Source organism: Genypterus blacodes, unplaced genomic scaffold (genome assembly GCF_046128005.1).
Source record: "Genypterus blacodes isolate CSIRO-AG114 ecotype Tasmania unplaced genomic scaffold, CSIRO-AGI_Gbla_v1 ptg000111l_1, whole genome shotgun sequence".
Lineage (NCBI taxonomy): Eukaryota > Metazoa > Chordata > Actinopteri > Ophidiiformes > Ophidiidae > Genypterus > Genypterus blacodes.
In genome coordinates, this window is record NW_027466915.1 from 2,198,778 (window position 1) to 2,215,104 (window position 16,327).

The 16,327-nt window shown below is 41.9% G+C and overlaps 1 protein-coding gene across 5 annotated transcripts in view; it reads right to left on the bottom strand.

Annotated features, from left to right (window-relative positions):
- Positions 1 to 2,538, bottom strand: part of gria4b (glutamate receptor, ionotropic, AMPA 4b) — a 92,652-nt gene extending 90,114 nt beyond the window's left edge. For all 5 annotated transcript variants that reach the window (XM_076161285.1, XM_076161284.1, XM_076161287.1 and 2 more), the window contains exon 1: positions 2,188 to 2,538. In XM_076161285.1, the coding sequence (XP_076017400.1) occupies positions 2,188 to 2,323 (136 nt within the window). In that variant the 5' untranslated portion in view covers positions 2,324 to 2,538. The remainder of the gene's footprint in view (positions 1 to 2,187) is intronic.
- Between the last annotated feature and the right edge of the window lie 13,789 nt (positions 2,539 to 16,327).

A 16,327-nucleotide genomic window follows, 5' to 3' on the forward strand; every position in this document is an offset into this window, starting at 1 on the left:
ACATATAAACCCTTTTAGTGTTCATATATACAGAATGTGTGCTGTTCATAGAGGCTGGAAATGTCAGACGTGCTTTCAGGTCTGAAGTAGTTTGCTTTGTATTTAAAAATCTAACTCACGGGAACATTTCTTTGGATGAAGGCGACGTAAATGCCCTTTACAGTCAAATGCCAGTGAGTTCTTTTTTTGAGGCTGACCTCTTTAAAAGGGACGGCGTTATGCTGCTCTCAACAGTGTGTTTAGTGACATAAGATGCAACAGAACTGGAGAAGAAATGTCCATGCAGTATTGAGTGGTGTCATACAGTATCTTCTAAATCAGTGGTTCCCATTGTAGGGGGGGGGCGTAGAGCTACTGCACACACAACAAGACACACAAACTGCTAAGGAGGACTATAAATCTTTACAGAGCAGAACTTTTAAAAGTTCTTTGACATGATTATCTTTTTCCCCGACGTACCGGGTCAACGTCTTGGTGATTTTTGTGAATATGGGTCAGTCTGCATGAGTCTAAAGAGCAAAAAAAAAGGGAATTTGTAATTGTAAGGAGCCACACTTACATCTATTATTCATGTTTATATGAAACTGGGTGTTGAGCATGATTGCAAAAGTGGAACTATGTACAGATCCAATTTTCCAATGTAAGTGTTCTACTAAGTGTTTTTTGTAATTTGGTGACTGTGCAGATGAGAAATGCACAAGAGACTGCAAAGAAGAATTTGTTCTTCTTTGAAATCCCCCTCTGGAATGTGAACAACTGGAAGGGAATTCCACGCACAAAAACACACTTACACAAGTTATTTTGAAACACAATCTGAACAAGTGCTTGAAATGGGAAGTAAAGAAGGAGTCACATACGCAGACAAATCAAACCCTATCCTCGCTAAAGCGTCCCTTTTAACTCCAGGGGCAGTGTTCTGTAGCTGACCCTGACCTTTGACCTCGCCGGGAGGGGAGGGGGGGATTCTAGTAACACACTGATATAAATGGACAACGAGAACCGCTGGTCCGTTTTTCCTGGGCCTGGCTCACTCTGATACGCCTCCGCTCCCCTGTCAGCCACAGCACAGGGGAGGAGAAACCCACACGATCATGTATTTAAACACATTTGGAAGTTATCTTGCTCTTCAATATTTTTCTGAAATAGATCTAAACGCATTTCCAGGGTGAAATAAATCAATTCACATTCAATCATTTATCTATTGAACTTCTCAGCATTAGTACTACACACACAGAGGGCTACGTGTCATACAATATTGGAATCCTTGTATATAATTTCATTTAACGAACATTTCAAAAGTACTGTGCCCTTCACTTCACCCACAAACACTGTGTGAAATCAAATCAGTCCTTTACAATACACTAGAATAGAACCAGGGTACGCTCTAGAACTAAATAAATAGTATTACCGTCCAATAAGAGGAAAGCGGAATGAAATTCGTATGAGCACATTAGCTTTTACAGGGGGAAAAACATGAATGAATGCTTTTGTGAAAATTGATTTTTCATGTTGGAGGGCGGGGGGGTTATGATGATCACAGACTGGAGGTCACAGTTTGCCCTTCTTTTCATTCCCCGAGCCCTTAAATCAGCCAAGTCAATCTGCCTGCGAGTGAAATGAAACCCGCAAATCCATCACCTTCGTCTGGTCCCAACACAAACACGGGGGAGTGTTAAATGGAAACACACAGAGAGGTTCAAACACAGAGTGAGGAGAAGAGAGGAGAGGAGAGGAGAGGAAAGGAGAGGAGCTGCTACTGATGCTGGGGAGAAGGGGGGTAGGGGGTGGGGGGGGGGGGGGGGGGGGGGGGGGGGGGGCAGTGGGACAGCGGGACAGTGGGGGGACAGAGGTTTGTGTCAGAGGCTTGTGTCAGAGACAGGACCTGGGGGTTTTGCCTGCATTGGGACTACACACTTTGCTGCTCTTGATCTGCTGCAGTGGTGGAACGCATTGGGTTACACACTGTAGCCTGCAGATACCCAACGCATTAGATGTGTGGCTTTAAACACACAGCGCAGCGTGAGGAGGAGGAAAAAAAAAACACATTCATGACAGCAGATCTACACCGTTTCTTCAATTTTTCCAGCAGCAGTCCAGGCAGCTCGGGAAACGATCCAGAGATTCATTACGCGAGTGCTGCCGTTTCGTGGATCAGAAATGAGATCAAAACGTAAAGATTCCACTTACCGATCTGAACGCTGCTCGGGAAAGCACCCATTGTCAGTCCCAAAAAGCCAGAGAACAACACCAGAAAGCAGCCACCAGAAGAAATCCTCATTTTGTTTCGGTTATAAACTGATAAGAGACATCGAGCAGGTTTCATTTACCCCCCGGAGGGCAAAAAGCAAAATCACAAGGTGCGGTAACAAAAAAAAAGAAGAAGATTTAAGATTTCACAAAAATCAAACGTCCTTTAGAGATCCATGTGTGCTTTACACGGGCTTCCTCTCGCATCTCCTCCCGCAGTGCCGCTGCTTTTGCACGGTTGAAAACTGCGTCCGTCCGTCCGGCGATGGTTGATTTTTTGCGCACAACACGCCGTCGCCGCTGAGATTGTGGTGGTGAGGGGGTGGTGGTGGTAGTGGTGGTGGTGGGGTGGGGGTGGGTGGATGAGGAAGAGGAGGGGGCAAACACAGCATCAGCCAGCGGCGGGCCGGTGAGTCTGGATGCGGCTCAACTCGCAATCACAGTTGAATAACACACATGCGCCCCCTTTTTTTTTAAAAAAAAAACCGGAGAACGCGGAGCATGCAGGCAGGAAGGCGGCGGAGGACTCAAAGTAGCTCCGCGGGGTTAACAGCAAACTTCCAGAGCTGCAGATCTCACACACACACACACACACACACACACACACACACACACACACACACACACACACACACACACACACACACACACACACACACACACACACACACACACACGATGGACTGTCTGAGAGATGAACTGCGGCGAAGATGCATGAGGTACCAGGATAAGACGTGATGTTTCTGTATGTTTTGTTTATGTTTGGACCATAATAGTTTCTCAGATTGCACAAAATAATTATGCCCCTAAATGATTTAAAAGAATGACATCAATCAAGCTGAGACAAATCTGTCCATAGCCTGGGTGAAAGGGAAACAGGTCCTTTGAATCTGGCATGTTCGACTACTAGGGATAGACCCGAGGTTCTCAAGCTGTGGTGCCAGTACCACCTGTGGTACAGGAAGTCGCTGCTCAGTGGTTTAATGCCAAAATCCAAGAAATGTCTGCACAAAACAACAATGTAATGTATTTTTTTTATATAATGGCAACAGATTGATGGATCCTTTTTCATTGCAATGATTCCATTTTGGCCAAACTGTCCTCTCCTCTGCACATTATGGAAGCTAAGACAATTCTTTTTCAGAACACAACACAATAATTTCTCAGGACTGTTCAGATAGTAAAATAAAGATTATGGTTGTACTCTTGAGATCTCAAGAGAACTAAACGTGTCTCAATGAAGCAGATATTTAGGCATTGCAGGAATCATCACCATGTTGTTCTTCAGCATCACACTTTAGATTGTAGATGGATGTCAGTAACTTTCCATGCTGACTGTAAACTTCTAGATTATAGTACAGTGCAGTTCTAAATTATTCACGCACAGAGGTCTAAGGGTGAGTTGTTGTCTTTTTGGCCAACAACCATTCTATAATATACTGTATATCAAAAGTTAAGGTCCGAGTGCTGAGACAGAAAAAGAAGTCTCGGCATCCTGAAAGAAGCACTGCACAAGTTCAAGTAAAGATCAGATGAGGTCATGGACAAACTTAAAAAAGCCGGCTGTCAAAGTGTCAAATTCAAACTGTGCAGCTGTGCATGTGTCTGCTGCTTTCGGCAGAGAGTCTAGAAGCTCTGAAACAGCTGCCTACGAAATGTCACTAAAGATAAAAGGTCAGTTATCCAATTAAACATCTGGAAGAGGTTGCAGAGGTTTTGGTCACATATACTTCATATCCACCAATAGAGGTGCTCAGGTAAGAAACGGCCTGGATTCAAAGCAGGGAGCTGCTAACATAATCCAATCCCAACTTTACTTTCGGAGCACTTTTGCTGATGTCTTTGTCCTCCTTCTTCAACTTCTACATCTAATTTATCATCCTTTAATAATCATAGCGGATGACTCACCGGCTCTTTCCAGTCCGCCTCTGACTTCTTCATTTATCTTTTGCTTTTCTTTGCTACGTTTCCAACTTTGCCTGGATCTTTACATCACCACTTTGCCAGTAATGTGTAAGTGTTTTCTGCTGAGTCGTTTGATTTATCTCCATGCTGAAATGCTGCTGATCACAGTTACTGGTTGCTGTTACTAAAAAAGAAGGGAGGTTCAGGTAAACAACAACTGCTGTCTCTTGCCTCCTGGCTGTGATCCAGACTAGTTCCTGAACAGATAAAAAGGTGCCTTGGGAAACATCTATCCGGACTGAGCTCCAGTGCACCAGTAGGGTTTTTGCAGTGGGAATGCTTGGAGTCAGAGTTGCACCAGCAGCACTGCCACCTCCAGCCCATGGGACACAGGTATAGAGTGCAATAAGTCATCAAATTAAAGTACTAGTTGTTTCTTGGTGTTGGTTGCTTGTGTGTGTTTGTGTTTGCTATCTCATTGGGGCTTTATAATTCTCTTCTTCTACATTAGCGTTCTTAATTACTATTACTATAATGTATCACAATGAGCAATCTGTATTTTATTGACTAAAATGAGCCGAAATGAGAAATGAAGGGAAGATGATTAAAGTGTTAATTTCACCATTACTCCAACCGATGTAATTAGGAACAAAACTTCAGAAGCTGGCCTCAGCAAACCTTTCTTGGCACAGTGTCTGTCAACTGTCCTCAAAGTAATTACACAGATGTCCACTACCTGAATGAATGGCTGCTGTATTTATCAGGTACTTTATATTGCCTTCAATAACATAACAGGATAACCCTGGTAAAATACCGTTATTACCATTATTTTGTTTGCCATTAACCATAATGTGTAACAGATCTAGAGAACCGTTGCTAGGTGATGAGAATCAAGTCCTGTCACTGAGTTTGTGGTACTGAATTGAACTCCATCACAATTAATGGCACTGCGTAGCTTGGCAATGCACAGAAATCATATATATGCAGGAAAAAAATGTAGATCTAATTGGAGTCGGAGTGGGGCTGGGACTGTCACAACCAGTGAGCCAGACAGGTCTTATCCTGCTGTTAGTTAGTAGCATATAACCATAGGAAGTCTGATTTTTTGCGCATGTAGAGTGAGGAGGTACATGGGAATAGGAGATGTGAATAGCTCAGGATGTAGGTTAGAACTACATTTCAGAATAGTTTCCCAGCTGCTTTACTCTCACCCTGTTCCCAGTGGATGATGGTCTGAACCTGACCGACTTTATGAATGGTGTGTGTATATGTGTGTGTGTGTGTGTGTATGTGTGGAGTGAGTGTGTAATGGAACCCTGCCATAACTCTGGAGTTGAACAGATGGGAGGGCCGCAGTAGGTGTTTTGCTCACATCAGGAATGACTGTGATTGTTGTGCAACCACTGTTAGGGACCACATGCTTGTGTGGGTGTGTGTGTGTGTGTGTGTTTGCAAGCATGAAGTCCGCTGCAACCATATCAGCCATAAGCGAGGTGAGTTCAGGTTTGGAGTCGATCACGTACACTATCACAGAAAACAACTGACTCATCATTACACAAGCTATATTTTGTATAAATAGGTCTGTGTAACTAAAGGAGAGAGAGGAAAGGAAAGATGGAAGCAGTATGGATGAAGGGGCATGAAGGAGGAGAATGGAGGGTGAGACATTGGTGGGGTGAGAGCAGTGAAGAGAAGGGATGTGGGGTGATGGGATGGGGAGGGCAAGGGGATGGATGATGGATGAGAGTGTGGGTGGGTCAAACACAAGAGGATGGGCTGACCATGTGTACTGGTGACCCTGTCAGTGGATGCTGTGATGAACAGGTCTCCGTATTGTGTGTACCGTGTGCCCTACAAGCAAGAAGCGTAGACTGGATATGTGAGGCTCATTGCTTTTTCAGAGGAGCGATAACACGTGAAGCACCTGGGCTTTTAATAATTGCCTGATGATGGAAAAGGACAAACAGTGTGTGAGCGTGTAGGAGCGTGTGAAACCTGTTTGCGTGTGTGTGTGGTCTCATATTTCAGACAAGCCCCAACTCATATAAAGTGATCCATTATGGAAGTATTACAAGATGCACTCCTGCTTTCTCCTGTCTCCTGCCAGCTCACGCCTGTGTTCTTGATTGCGATTGGTCAAAAGAGGGGCAGGAAAACCCAACACCAACTGGCTGACATCAAAACCCGATCCATCAGGCAGTCTGAAAAAGATTTATATGATTTGCTCCAATCGAACAAGGACTGGTTCTGCTGCAAATCAGCCCAAAGATTTCCAACCAACTACAAACTCTTTGTGCATGTAACCCTTTTATAGTTCTCAGCGATCTGAATGAGCATCACTTGTTTAAGGCAATCGGGGCTTTAAATCTCCACGTCAGACTATCAGCAGAATATCAGTGGTTGAACATTCATCCTTAAAGCTTTATACACCAGTCTTTGGTGTATCACACCACAAATGGAGCCAGAAGCTGACCGCACACGGAATTGCCCAGAAACTGCTTAGTGTAAGCGCATAAATAACAACCACAAGGGAGCAGCATTTCACAGTGCTGAGCATGGCCTCCAGGCAGCTCTTCGCTGGATGTAATGGTTGGTTTTTATCCGTATTCTGGGTCAGCAGAGCTTTCATTCCCTCCCTAAGAGGAATGGGCTTCATGTTTGCGCCTTTGTTTCACGCTGAGCTCCGTTACTCCGCCTGGTTGAGCGCGTGTTGAAAAAGATCATGGCTGCAAATAGCGGCTCTACTTCTGTGAGGAAAGTTTGGATTTTCACAAAACATGCATCGAACTTTGGAATGGCAACAAAAGCAACGATGGATAACAACAAGCTGTCTATTGGAGAGTGTTCAGTTGGTAAAATATTATTTATTTTTTACTGTATACTAGCGCAAAAGAAGGCTTGATCCATAATAATAAATAGTTGTAGACAAGGCGGTAGTCATATATTGTGGAGTTCCCCCCCGTGTGGTGCCATTCTGGTATTCTGGGTAGATTCATGACACCTTGGAAATGGAATTTGGATTAAAGTAAATATTTAGTTTTAGTGATGTGTCTGGGGGACTTGGATGAGCTTGATGGGAGACAGAGGGATCAATAGCTTCTCAAATACTTTTGGTTGCATATAAAAAAATCCTGACTAAGAAATGGTTCTGCCTTTGAGATTTGTTCCGTTTTAGGATGAGATAACATTCACACAACACCATGGTGTAGTAACTCTAATCTCCTTATCTCCTTATTTGCATTCGAAGATGATTGGAATTCCTTGTTGCTGTGCTGTTACTTGTTGGTAAGGTGCATTTACAGTTTGGTATGACAGTAAGAAAATTCCGTTTGGGGACTTTCAACGAGTTCAGATTATCTAAAGAAGAATAAAAAGAAGAGAAAAGCAAAGAAGGGCAGAAAGAAAGATAGAAGGTAACACTGATGGTAGAGTAAAGGAATTACTGTATAAGAAATGTTACAGTGTATGTACTGTAAGTTACGTTGCTTAATTTGTCTTATTCTGTCTGTCCTCAGTCTAATAATGAGGCCAGGCTTCACACACGCTGACACCACTGTGACCCAGGCTAAATCATCTGGACCACCAAATTGCAGTGACTTAAAATAAACGAACACGAGACCCTGTAACTGCATGAGGCCTCATTTAAATTGCCAATTGCCTTGCTTTGGGATTCACGCCACTAGTCGTGCATGATATTAGTCATGCAACATGAAATGGGGGATCTAGACCAATAACTTGGCAGCATCTCCAATTGCTATAAATGGGCTCCTGTGGGCATTACTACATGGTGTTTCAAGAAGGCTTACATAAGCATGCTTCCACTCTTCAGACTGAAGACCAGGGGGGATGGGAGGGAGGGGGGGGGAGAGAGAGAGAGAGAGAGAGAGAGAGAGAGAGAGAGAGAGAGAGAGAGAGAGAGAGAGAGAGAGAGAGAATTCATTTGTATTTCCTCCACGTAAATAAGCCACGACTGGATCAAATGTCAAATTAAATAGCTGTGGTGTGGAGACATTGCATTATTGATTTCCACAGCTAGGAGGTAGATTACATGAAAATGAGGAAAGAGTTAAAGAACCAGATGCAGGTGAGCTTACTGCAGGTCTGAGACAAAATGCCAGGCTGGGCCAGAGAGAAGAGAGGAAGAGGCAGAATGAAAAAAAGAAGGGAAGACAGGGAGACAAGAAAAGAAAAGGGAGTACGAGACCCTGCAGCAAACCCCAGTGCAAACCCAGTGTATACACGGTCTGACTCATCTCGTGCTTTACAGAGAAAAAGCCATTTCTGCTTTTGTGTCACAGCCAGCATTCATATAAATCCATTTGTGCTGTTCCAGCTTCATAAATCACAATCTCAGTGTGTCATTCATGGTTACGCCGGCAGTCTTTTGGGTTTTTATTTTTCACTATAAATCTGTAAATTTACAGCTCTATTTAGATTGAATATTACAAAACTGTAAAAAATAGTCAATAAAACAGCAATACAGAAGTATGAGAAATTCAGATTTTAACAATATCATGTGCTTGACAAAACCTGTGCTAAGCATTTGAATCATTCTTTTCTTATTCGAGGGACCCTGGTACAGTTATGAATGAAAAGAGTATAATAATAAAGGTATATAATGACTATGACTGGTTCCTGGGTGGATTCCAGGCTCCTCCAGGAGAGCCTGGAGGTGTTATTGGGCGAGACACTGAACCCTTAACTGCTGCTCATATGCAGGTGCTTGGAGAAACGCCCTATGTAATATTGAAAATGTAATCTTTTGTGTCTCAAAATGTTATCGTTCAAAAACACAATCGTTTATTTCCAGATATGCATTTTCCAGTTTTTCTATTAGCGTCAACCCTGAGTGTCATCATCCCCCATCCCTTAACCCTTAATTTTCACATATTCCTCTAAATGAACCTAAATCAGTGAAGGGCTGATTGACTGACAATAAGAATGCATGAGCTGCAGGTTTGGAGGGACATACATTTTCGATTTTTGCTTGAAATATTTTTCGCTCCTTACATTTAACAATGATAAGTAGGCCAGAAAGCAATATTGTTGAGCTAGAAACAAACTGAAACCTTGTTTGTCTTTAAACAAAAGCAGAACGGATCTGGTATTATACCAAGATGTTCAATGTTAGATTCACAGGCTCCACTCATCTGCAAAATGAGGGGAGAGGATGAAGCAAGAGACTGTCGCATCTGTTCCCTGCAGCTTGATTCTGCAGAATGAGGAGGCAACACAGAAGCATATAAGCAAGAATCCTTACATACAAGCATAGCACTGCCTCCTGCTGGTAACATCAAGGACACTTGTTTGAAATCAGTAAACAACAACAACAAATGTTGCCCCTATTCTTCCAATAAAGGCCAAGTTGTATACATACAGTAAATGTCTGTAAGTGTAAGACTCACTCACAGCTCCTAATTATTTTATCAAGCTGGAGAGGTGTGTGAGATGAGATGGTGGTGTGACAAACACACACACACACTTTTCAAAGGACGTATTGGCATTTTATGATGAGACAGAGTTGATAAAGAGATACAGTCTTGACTGTCGTCGATCTTATTAGTAATTCAGTGACTTTGCCGCAGTTTTTGGCAACTGCAAAATGCCGTGCATCAGTCCACCGTTAGCCGAGTGTGAAATATGCTGCAGCATTTTACCAAGTCTCCTTCTGACCTCCATTAGTCTTCAAGAACAGTTTGAGAGGAATCATGAAGTGCAAAGAGCTGGATGAATTGATTGGTCTCATGCCGCACAGACATATTTTTCCCTTGCAGGAATGTTTATGGCTCATTCCATTGGTGAGGGCGAACATTTTGGGTCAATGTCATTGTAATTTGTATTTTCTGTCCACTTACTTCTCATTTTATTAGATGCATATTCTTGGCTGCTCTTGCCACTAAAAGGACCTTGTTGGAGTCTGGGTGAAATTCCATAACACTGGGCTACTCCATCAAGGAATTCAGGGTTTCAGTCTGTCAAGACAGACAAGATCAATTTTACCGACTATATAATGGAAGACACAGAGTTTTAGATGCAGCACCATGCAAGAGAAGGCTTCGTCTTTTGCAAGGTGAGCACTATCGCAGCAAAAAGGGTGTTTATGTTAAGACTTTTTCTATATTGTTATTTTTCCACCGATGATACACAGCACCCTAATGATTTTTTTAAACCCTGTAGTTAATGATTCTGTTATTGATCTAAATGCTTCTAGTGGAATCTCAAACATACTTGAACGCAACGTAAGAGAAACCCTGTTTACCTCTGCAGGTCAGTCAAAGAAATCAATCAGTGCATTGAACAGAATGCGTTTCATAGCTCTGCAGTCGAGTGCAGCTACAGTGCAGCTCCTATGTTTACTGTTTGTTTAGTGTCACAGCAGCAGCTTCCTGCAGCCGCAAGCTATATGCTGGTCAAAGGGGAACGCACTGCAGTAATGCTCCTCTTTTATACCCCCTGGCTAGCGCATACATGCATTATTTGTGTGCAGGGAAACATCATTCCTGGTGTTTCTGAAGTAATACCACCAACAGCTTCTACGCTCACACAAACGCCATCACCAACTCCAGTTTCAAATGAGCCTTGGCTGAGGGTGAACATGTTCCATATCTTGTATCAAGAGGAAGACAAGAGAGTAGCGAAAGGAAGGACCGTATGTGAACATGCTTCACATATAACTCACATCGTCTCACCACTACCACCACAATTCCTTCTTTCAAGAAAACACCTTGAATGGGAGCGAGTTAGAGCCAAGGGTACCCTAACCAACTATAGAGTGCTGAGACTATACTGTATGATCAAGCCACAGCTCAGCAGAAGAAGTCCCCTTGATATAAATCAAAGACATCCAGGGACAATCTTGAACTCCTCTCATTCATTTGTCAGATTCATTTCAATCATTTGGATGCAAGTTGCAGCAAACGTTCCACCTCCTTCCCCAGTCGGCCCCTCTTGTCTACTTACACACAGTACTTAGAACAGCCCTAGTTGAAGTGATATTCTAGGTTTTTCATTATTAATAAGTAATATCAGAAAACATTAGGAGGCCCATTCATATTGGCCATTTACTGAATACCTGAATTCACACTTTGCCCTATGATGCACTTTTCTGCTGACGGAACAAACGCCTGTGTTCTTGCGATTAAAGCTGCTGTCCCTGGGGTTTCCATCACAACTCTCCTATACACTCTCACACTTTTCTGTACCTTCGTCTTCCACTCCTGGCAGCTTGATAGTGGTGCAGGACAACTTAGGGACCTCAGGGGAGAGCGAATGGTAAAAGATATGAAGTAATCTTAGAGAAAAGCAAAGACAGTATAAGAGGCATTCATCTGCTTTTTTTGGTGTGAGCAGCACGAAAGAGGACAATTAAAGCCCACAGCATAACTGAACAACACGCATAAAAACACTGAATATGCTCTAACAAAGGTGTTTAAAGACAAGTGACTGAGAGGATTAAGGATGCAGTAACTATATTAAAGCTCATTTACAGGTTCTAATTCACCTAAACTCCATGTTTTGGGACTGTGGGAGGACAGCTTAGTAGCCGGAGGACAACCACAGTGAATTGAAACACAGGATGTGACAAGACCGACCGAGCCACAGTGCCGCTCTCTCCGCTTCACAAAAAAGATAATTGGGTCCAGAAAATCTTTTATTTTGATAAACACTGCCTGGAGGAGTAACACTGACATTAGGCAGAGACTATGTTTGTGCCAATTATATTAAGCTTTCACAATTAATTAACCACCGGGGCAAAGCTATGACAACCACCTGGAACAAATTACAAACCGCTTTGCGCAGGGAAGCAACCACCTGGAAACGCTGTTGTGGTGACCGTGAACACCAACATCAACCTAGTAACACAATGGCAAACAGGTCTTCCTTGGGAAAAGACACCTACAATAACAGTTAAACCTTTTCTATTTAAATAATGTACCAATATACTCGTATGATGTGCAGCTCACAGGGCTTTTAAAGTGGCTACTGCTACTTTTACTTTGGATCTAACTCTTACTTCCACAAAGTTCCATAAATTGACCATATGTTAACTAGGTCTGACCCTATTATTCAATTGTATTTTGATTGAATTCTTGTTCAAAAGTGATTGATTCTGTATTTGTTCCCCCTTTTTGTGAACAAATATCTTGAACTACAATGGGCCTAGAACTCTGTAGAGGTAAGAAATAATGTTGACTTAGCCTCAGTTATGATCACGCATCCACATTGTGTCCAATCAGTGCAGAACACATGATGGGTGGAACAGTAGATAGAACAAAGGCACTTCTACTTTGATTGAAGTTAATTGGATTATCGGTCGATGACAGGGGTTATGGGTATATATAACTGCACATCTTTTTAACTGCTTTTAATGCTGAATGAATAAGCAGGTCAAAGACACCTTCAATAATATGGACACTGTTTTTGTGTCCCATGTCCACTCTCCTGACTGTGGAGAAAATTGATGTGTGGATCAGCTACGGTAATCAAGATGTCATTGATGTGAGCCAGGATTGTCATGGAGACCACGACAACATGTAGAGATGTTTCTTTTGCCAACCTAATGCTCTGAAAATATGAGTAGATCTGCTCTATTTGCAGCATGTTAATCTTATTGGGAGAGCGAGAGCGAGAGAGACTAATCCGCTGCATTTTCGTCCATTCTGCATGTGCAGAGAGAGAGGATTTGTGTGATTTGTGTGCTGTTCTTACTGCCAGTCAATTAACCCTTACACAAGAATAGGATCTGAAAAATAATTTGCCTAATTAATGCTTTTGTAGCCATTGTAATTATGTTTATGTACTGGTTCATTAGGGAAGGAATGAGTCTGAGTGTAAAGACGAATACATAAGGAACGTGAAATGACTGGCAAATAATGAATCATTTCTTTGAATTGTTTGCGACTTTACAACTGTTCGGTTCCCTTTGTTTGTTGTTTTTTTGTTGTAGTTTCTTTTTACCTCAGCCAGTGTGGTTATACTTTTGCCGTCATCCTTTGATTTGTGTGTTTGTTTGATTCTTAGTAGGAACGGAAATTGTGTGGTAATCGCTTTTGGTGTTGATCTGAATCAAGGAGCAGACAGTTTTATGATTCCTTAATATTGTGGGAAAGGGACGTGTTTAAACTTCTATCAATGTCTTCAAAAGCATTTAATTAAAAACAAACAAAAGCAGACATATTTATCTTATGACTGAATATTAACAGATGTCATTTGAAAAGCTACTAAAAAAGGAATTACTCTTCTTCTACTAAGGGCGGACGCAGTGATCATTGTCTGTGATAATCAAGCAGGGTGGAGTGTTTCCACAGGTAGACGCTTCACACTGATTTGACAAATACCAGTAGGATTTATTTTGGAGCCAAATCCAGCTGGCATTCTCTACTGTGGTTAATGACCACTTGTTATCAAATGGAACTGCTGCTCCAAAGCTACATTCCAGGCTTTAAAGGCCAATTCAGATTTTCTTCAAAGTTCAGATCCTATCTTTTTATCTCAGTCGCTCATGTTTCGTAAGCGACCAGTATTCTCCAAATGTGTGACCGCAGCTCAGCACCGAAAGGCCACATTTCTCAGATAACTGCTGGGGTTGCAGTGTGTTCACTCAATCACTCTCTCAGGCTTATTTTGGATGGAAGCGTCACCGTATATCTAACAAATTTCCAATCCCTCATCTCTCCGCTAACATCTCTCACAGTTGTTCCATGCTAGAAACGTAACGCAGACGAGTGATGCCTTTGCGGCGAAAAGTAAGAATCCCTTCTGCCCTGTTCACGCACTGGTTGAATAGCCAGAAATCAGATGTGATATAGAAATAATCCTATTCACACCTTGAGAATGTATGTTTGAAAATAAATAAATCTGTGATTGATAGAAAAGTACTGCCTTAATAGTGGTCCCTGTGGAAATGGGGTAAAATGCGTGTGAGGTGGCGAAACACAAGTATGCAGCTCAGTTTTTGGTGCAGTGCAGTATATAATTGAACCACAACATTCCTTTCAAAGAAGGGACAAGGCTCCATTGAATGCCTGCAAGACACCAAGCTTGAGTTTATGCGGTTCATACCATAAATAGAATCACGCCACCCCCTGTAGGCTAAAATCCTCCTATCCACCCTCCACCCCCTCTAATTCAAGGCTGGGCCTAATCCCTTAGCTGAGATGTAAGTTGGAGCACTGGAGTCTCAGTAGAAGGGACTGCAGCAGAGAATTCTTTGATCTCCCAAAACAACAGCTAAATAGACCCATAGGAATAATGTCTTATGACCTTTGTATGCGTTCTCCTTTCTACACACTACCTCTGTTTGTTTTCTCTCCATATGTCATGGGTTATGGTCAAGCTGAGTCCAGTCGGTCTTGTTTGGACCTCAGAGTTTCTCACTTCCTACTTAGATAATAGATAGATATACTTTATTTTCCCAAACTGGGAAGTTGTTCAAACTTACTCATTATGGTCTATAAAATATCATGTGAGGATCGGCCAAGATATTTGTCAGGCTATTACCATCGTATCTGTGAATAACGTCGCATCAATACGACGGCCGGCCTGTTTAACAATCAGAGAAGTCAAACTGGGAGCATTTCTTCCCTTCACACTGGGGTGGAAGGTTGAAATAAGATTTTATAAGAAACTGAAACTAGCCGTCTATTTCTTACCAATATAAATGGGCTGCTTTCAGGTTTGTACACGTTCTATGTAAGCTATATTTATCAATTTTAGCTGCTACTTTTCTTAACCTTCCATCAATGCTACAAGCTCATCTGTATTAGTGTATCGCCTGTGTTTTTTATGCTTATAACTCTTTATAAACAAATCACACTAACACAGCAAAGCTCTCAATTGTTCTAGACGCCTTCAACATGAGATTCAATGATTTAGACAGGAGCAATGGCAACACAAATGCATTGTTCCAATTTGTTCTATGAATCCTGTGGAAAGTTATTGATAAAAAAAAGTACAGAAATGTCATGTTCACTTATTGGAAAACAGGTGGATTTTGATCTGCATTCTCATTTATATTTTTTCAACACATGGACTCTCATGTCTAGAATGATTGTGAGCTTTGCTGTGTTGCTGTGATATGTCTATAAAGAGTTATAAGCATAAATAACAAGCCAAAAATACACGTGAGCTATAACATTGCTGCTTCAAGGGCTATCAACTAGCTGCTCTCAGACAACTGCAATGGATAGAAGTCTTTTTCACGTTCACCTTGATGCTATACATTGGTATATTATCATTTACACATACAAAATCAAAAACACAATCAAGCAATGAGGCTGTTAATGACTTTGGGGGTTCCTAAAAAATGCTCTCAGTATTGCCACAATTTATTTATATTCAGTTTTGAAAGAAATAAAATGCACTTATCTGAGTGTGTGCGGAAATGTAAATATATAAACCTCAATTAGATCTGTTTTCACTTTTCACAGATAACATAGCAATATGATTTAAATGACTAAAAAATAAAAATGGTCTGCATGCATGCACCTGCTGTCCATGGCATCACATGACGGAGACAGAGAGAGAGAGAGAGAGAGAGAGAGAGAGAGAGAGAGCAAGAGCGAGAGACATCAAATGGTTTTGTTTAGAAAAAGCTATTTGTGTTTCAAGCAACAAGATAGCCATAACCTCGAGTCCTTGGATCTTTTTTTTGCAATTCAACATCTTTTCTGTATGATCACTAGATTCTTCTATTTTTTTATAAATTCCAGCCTCGTTTTCTGAGTATGATTAGGAAAAAAAACCTTGATGTGAAAGCATCATATCTGTGGCAGTAATTGGCCTGGCAGCCAATTGATGTGCTTTATAGTGCAAATGCAGAAGCAGAGGGGTTTTTTACATGATGTAGGGATACTATATGCACTGGAGTCAGCACAACCAGGCTGATAACAAGCCCGGTGCAAAGTCACTTAAAAGTCAGTCAGTATTGTTTAACTTCAGAATGAGATGACAGGGGCTGATTTGCTGTGTTGCATTGAGATGGGAAGCTCCTCTAGGTGATGATGTGTTGGCTCTGCAGCTGATCTGAAGTCAGTTTGGTGCATATAAAACACATTCTGTCAAAGCATTCAACCGTTTTAAAATGCTCTGGAGAGTTGGACTGCTAAAGCATTTTTATCACTTCCAGTATTGACAAATCAAGCCCCAATACCTCTTTATCATCCATCCAGTCTTG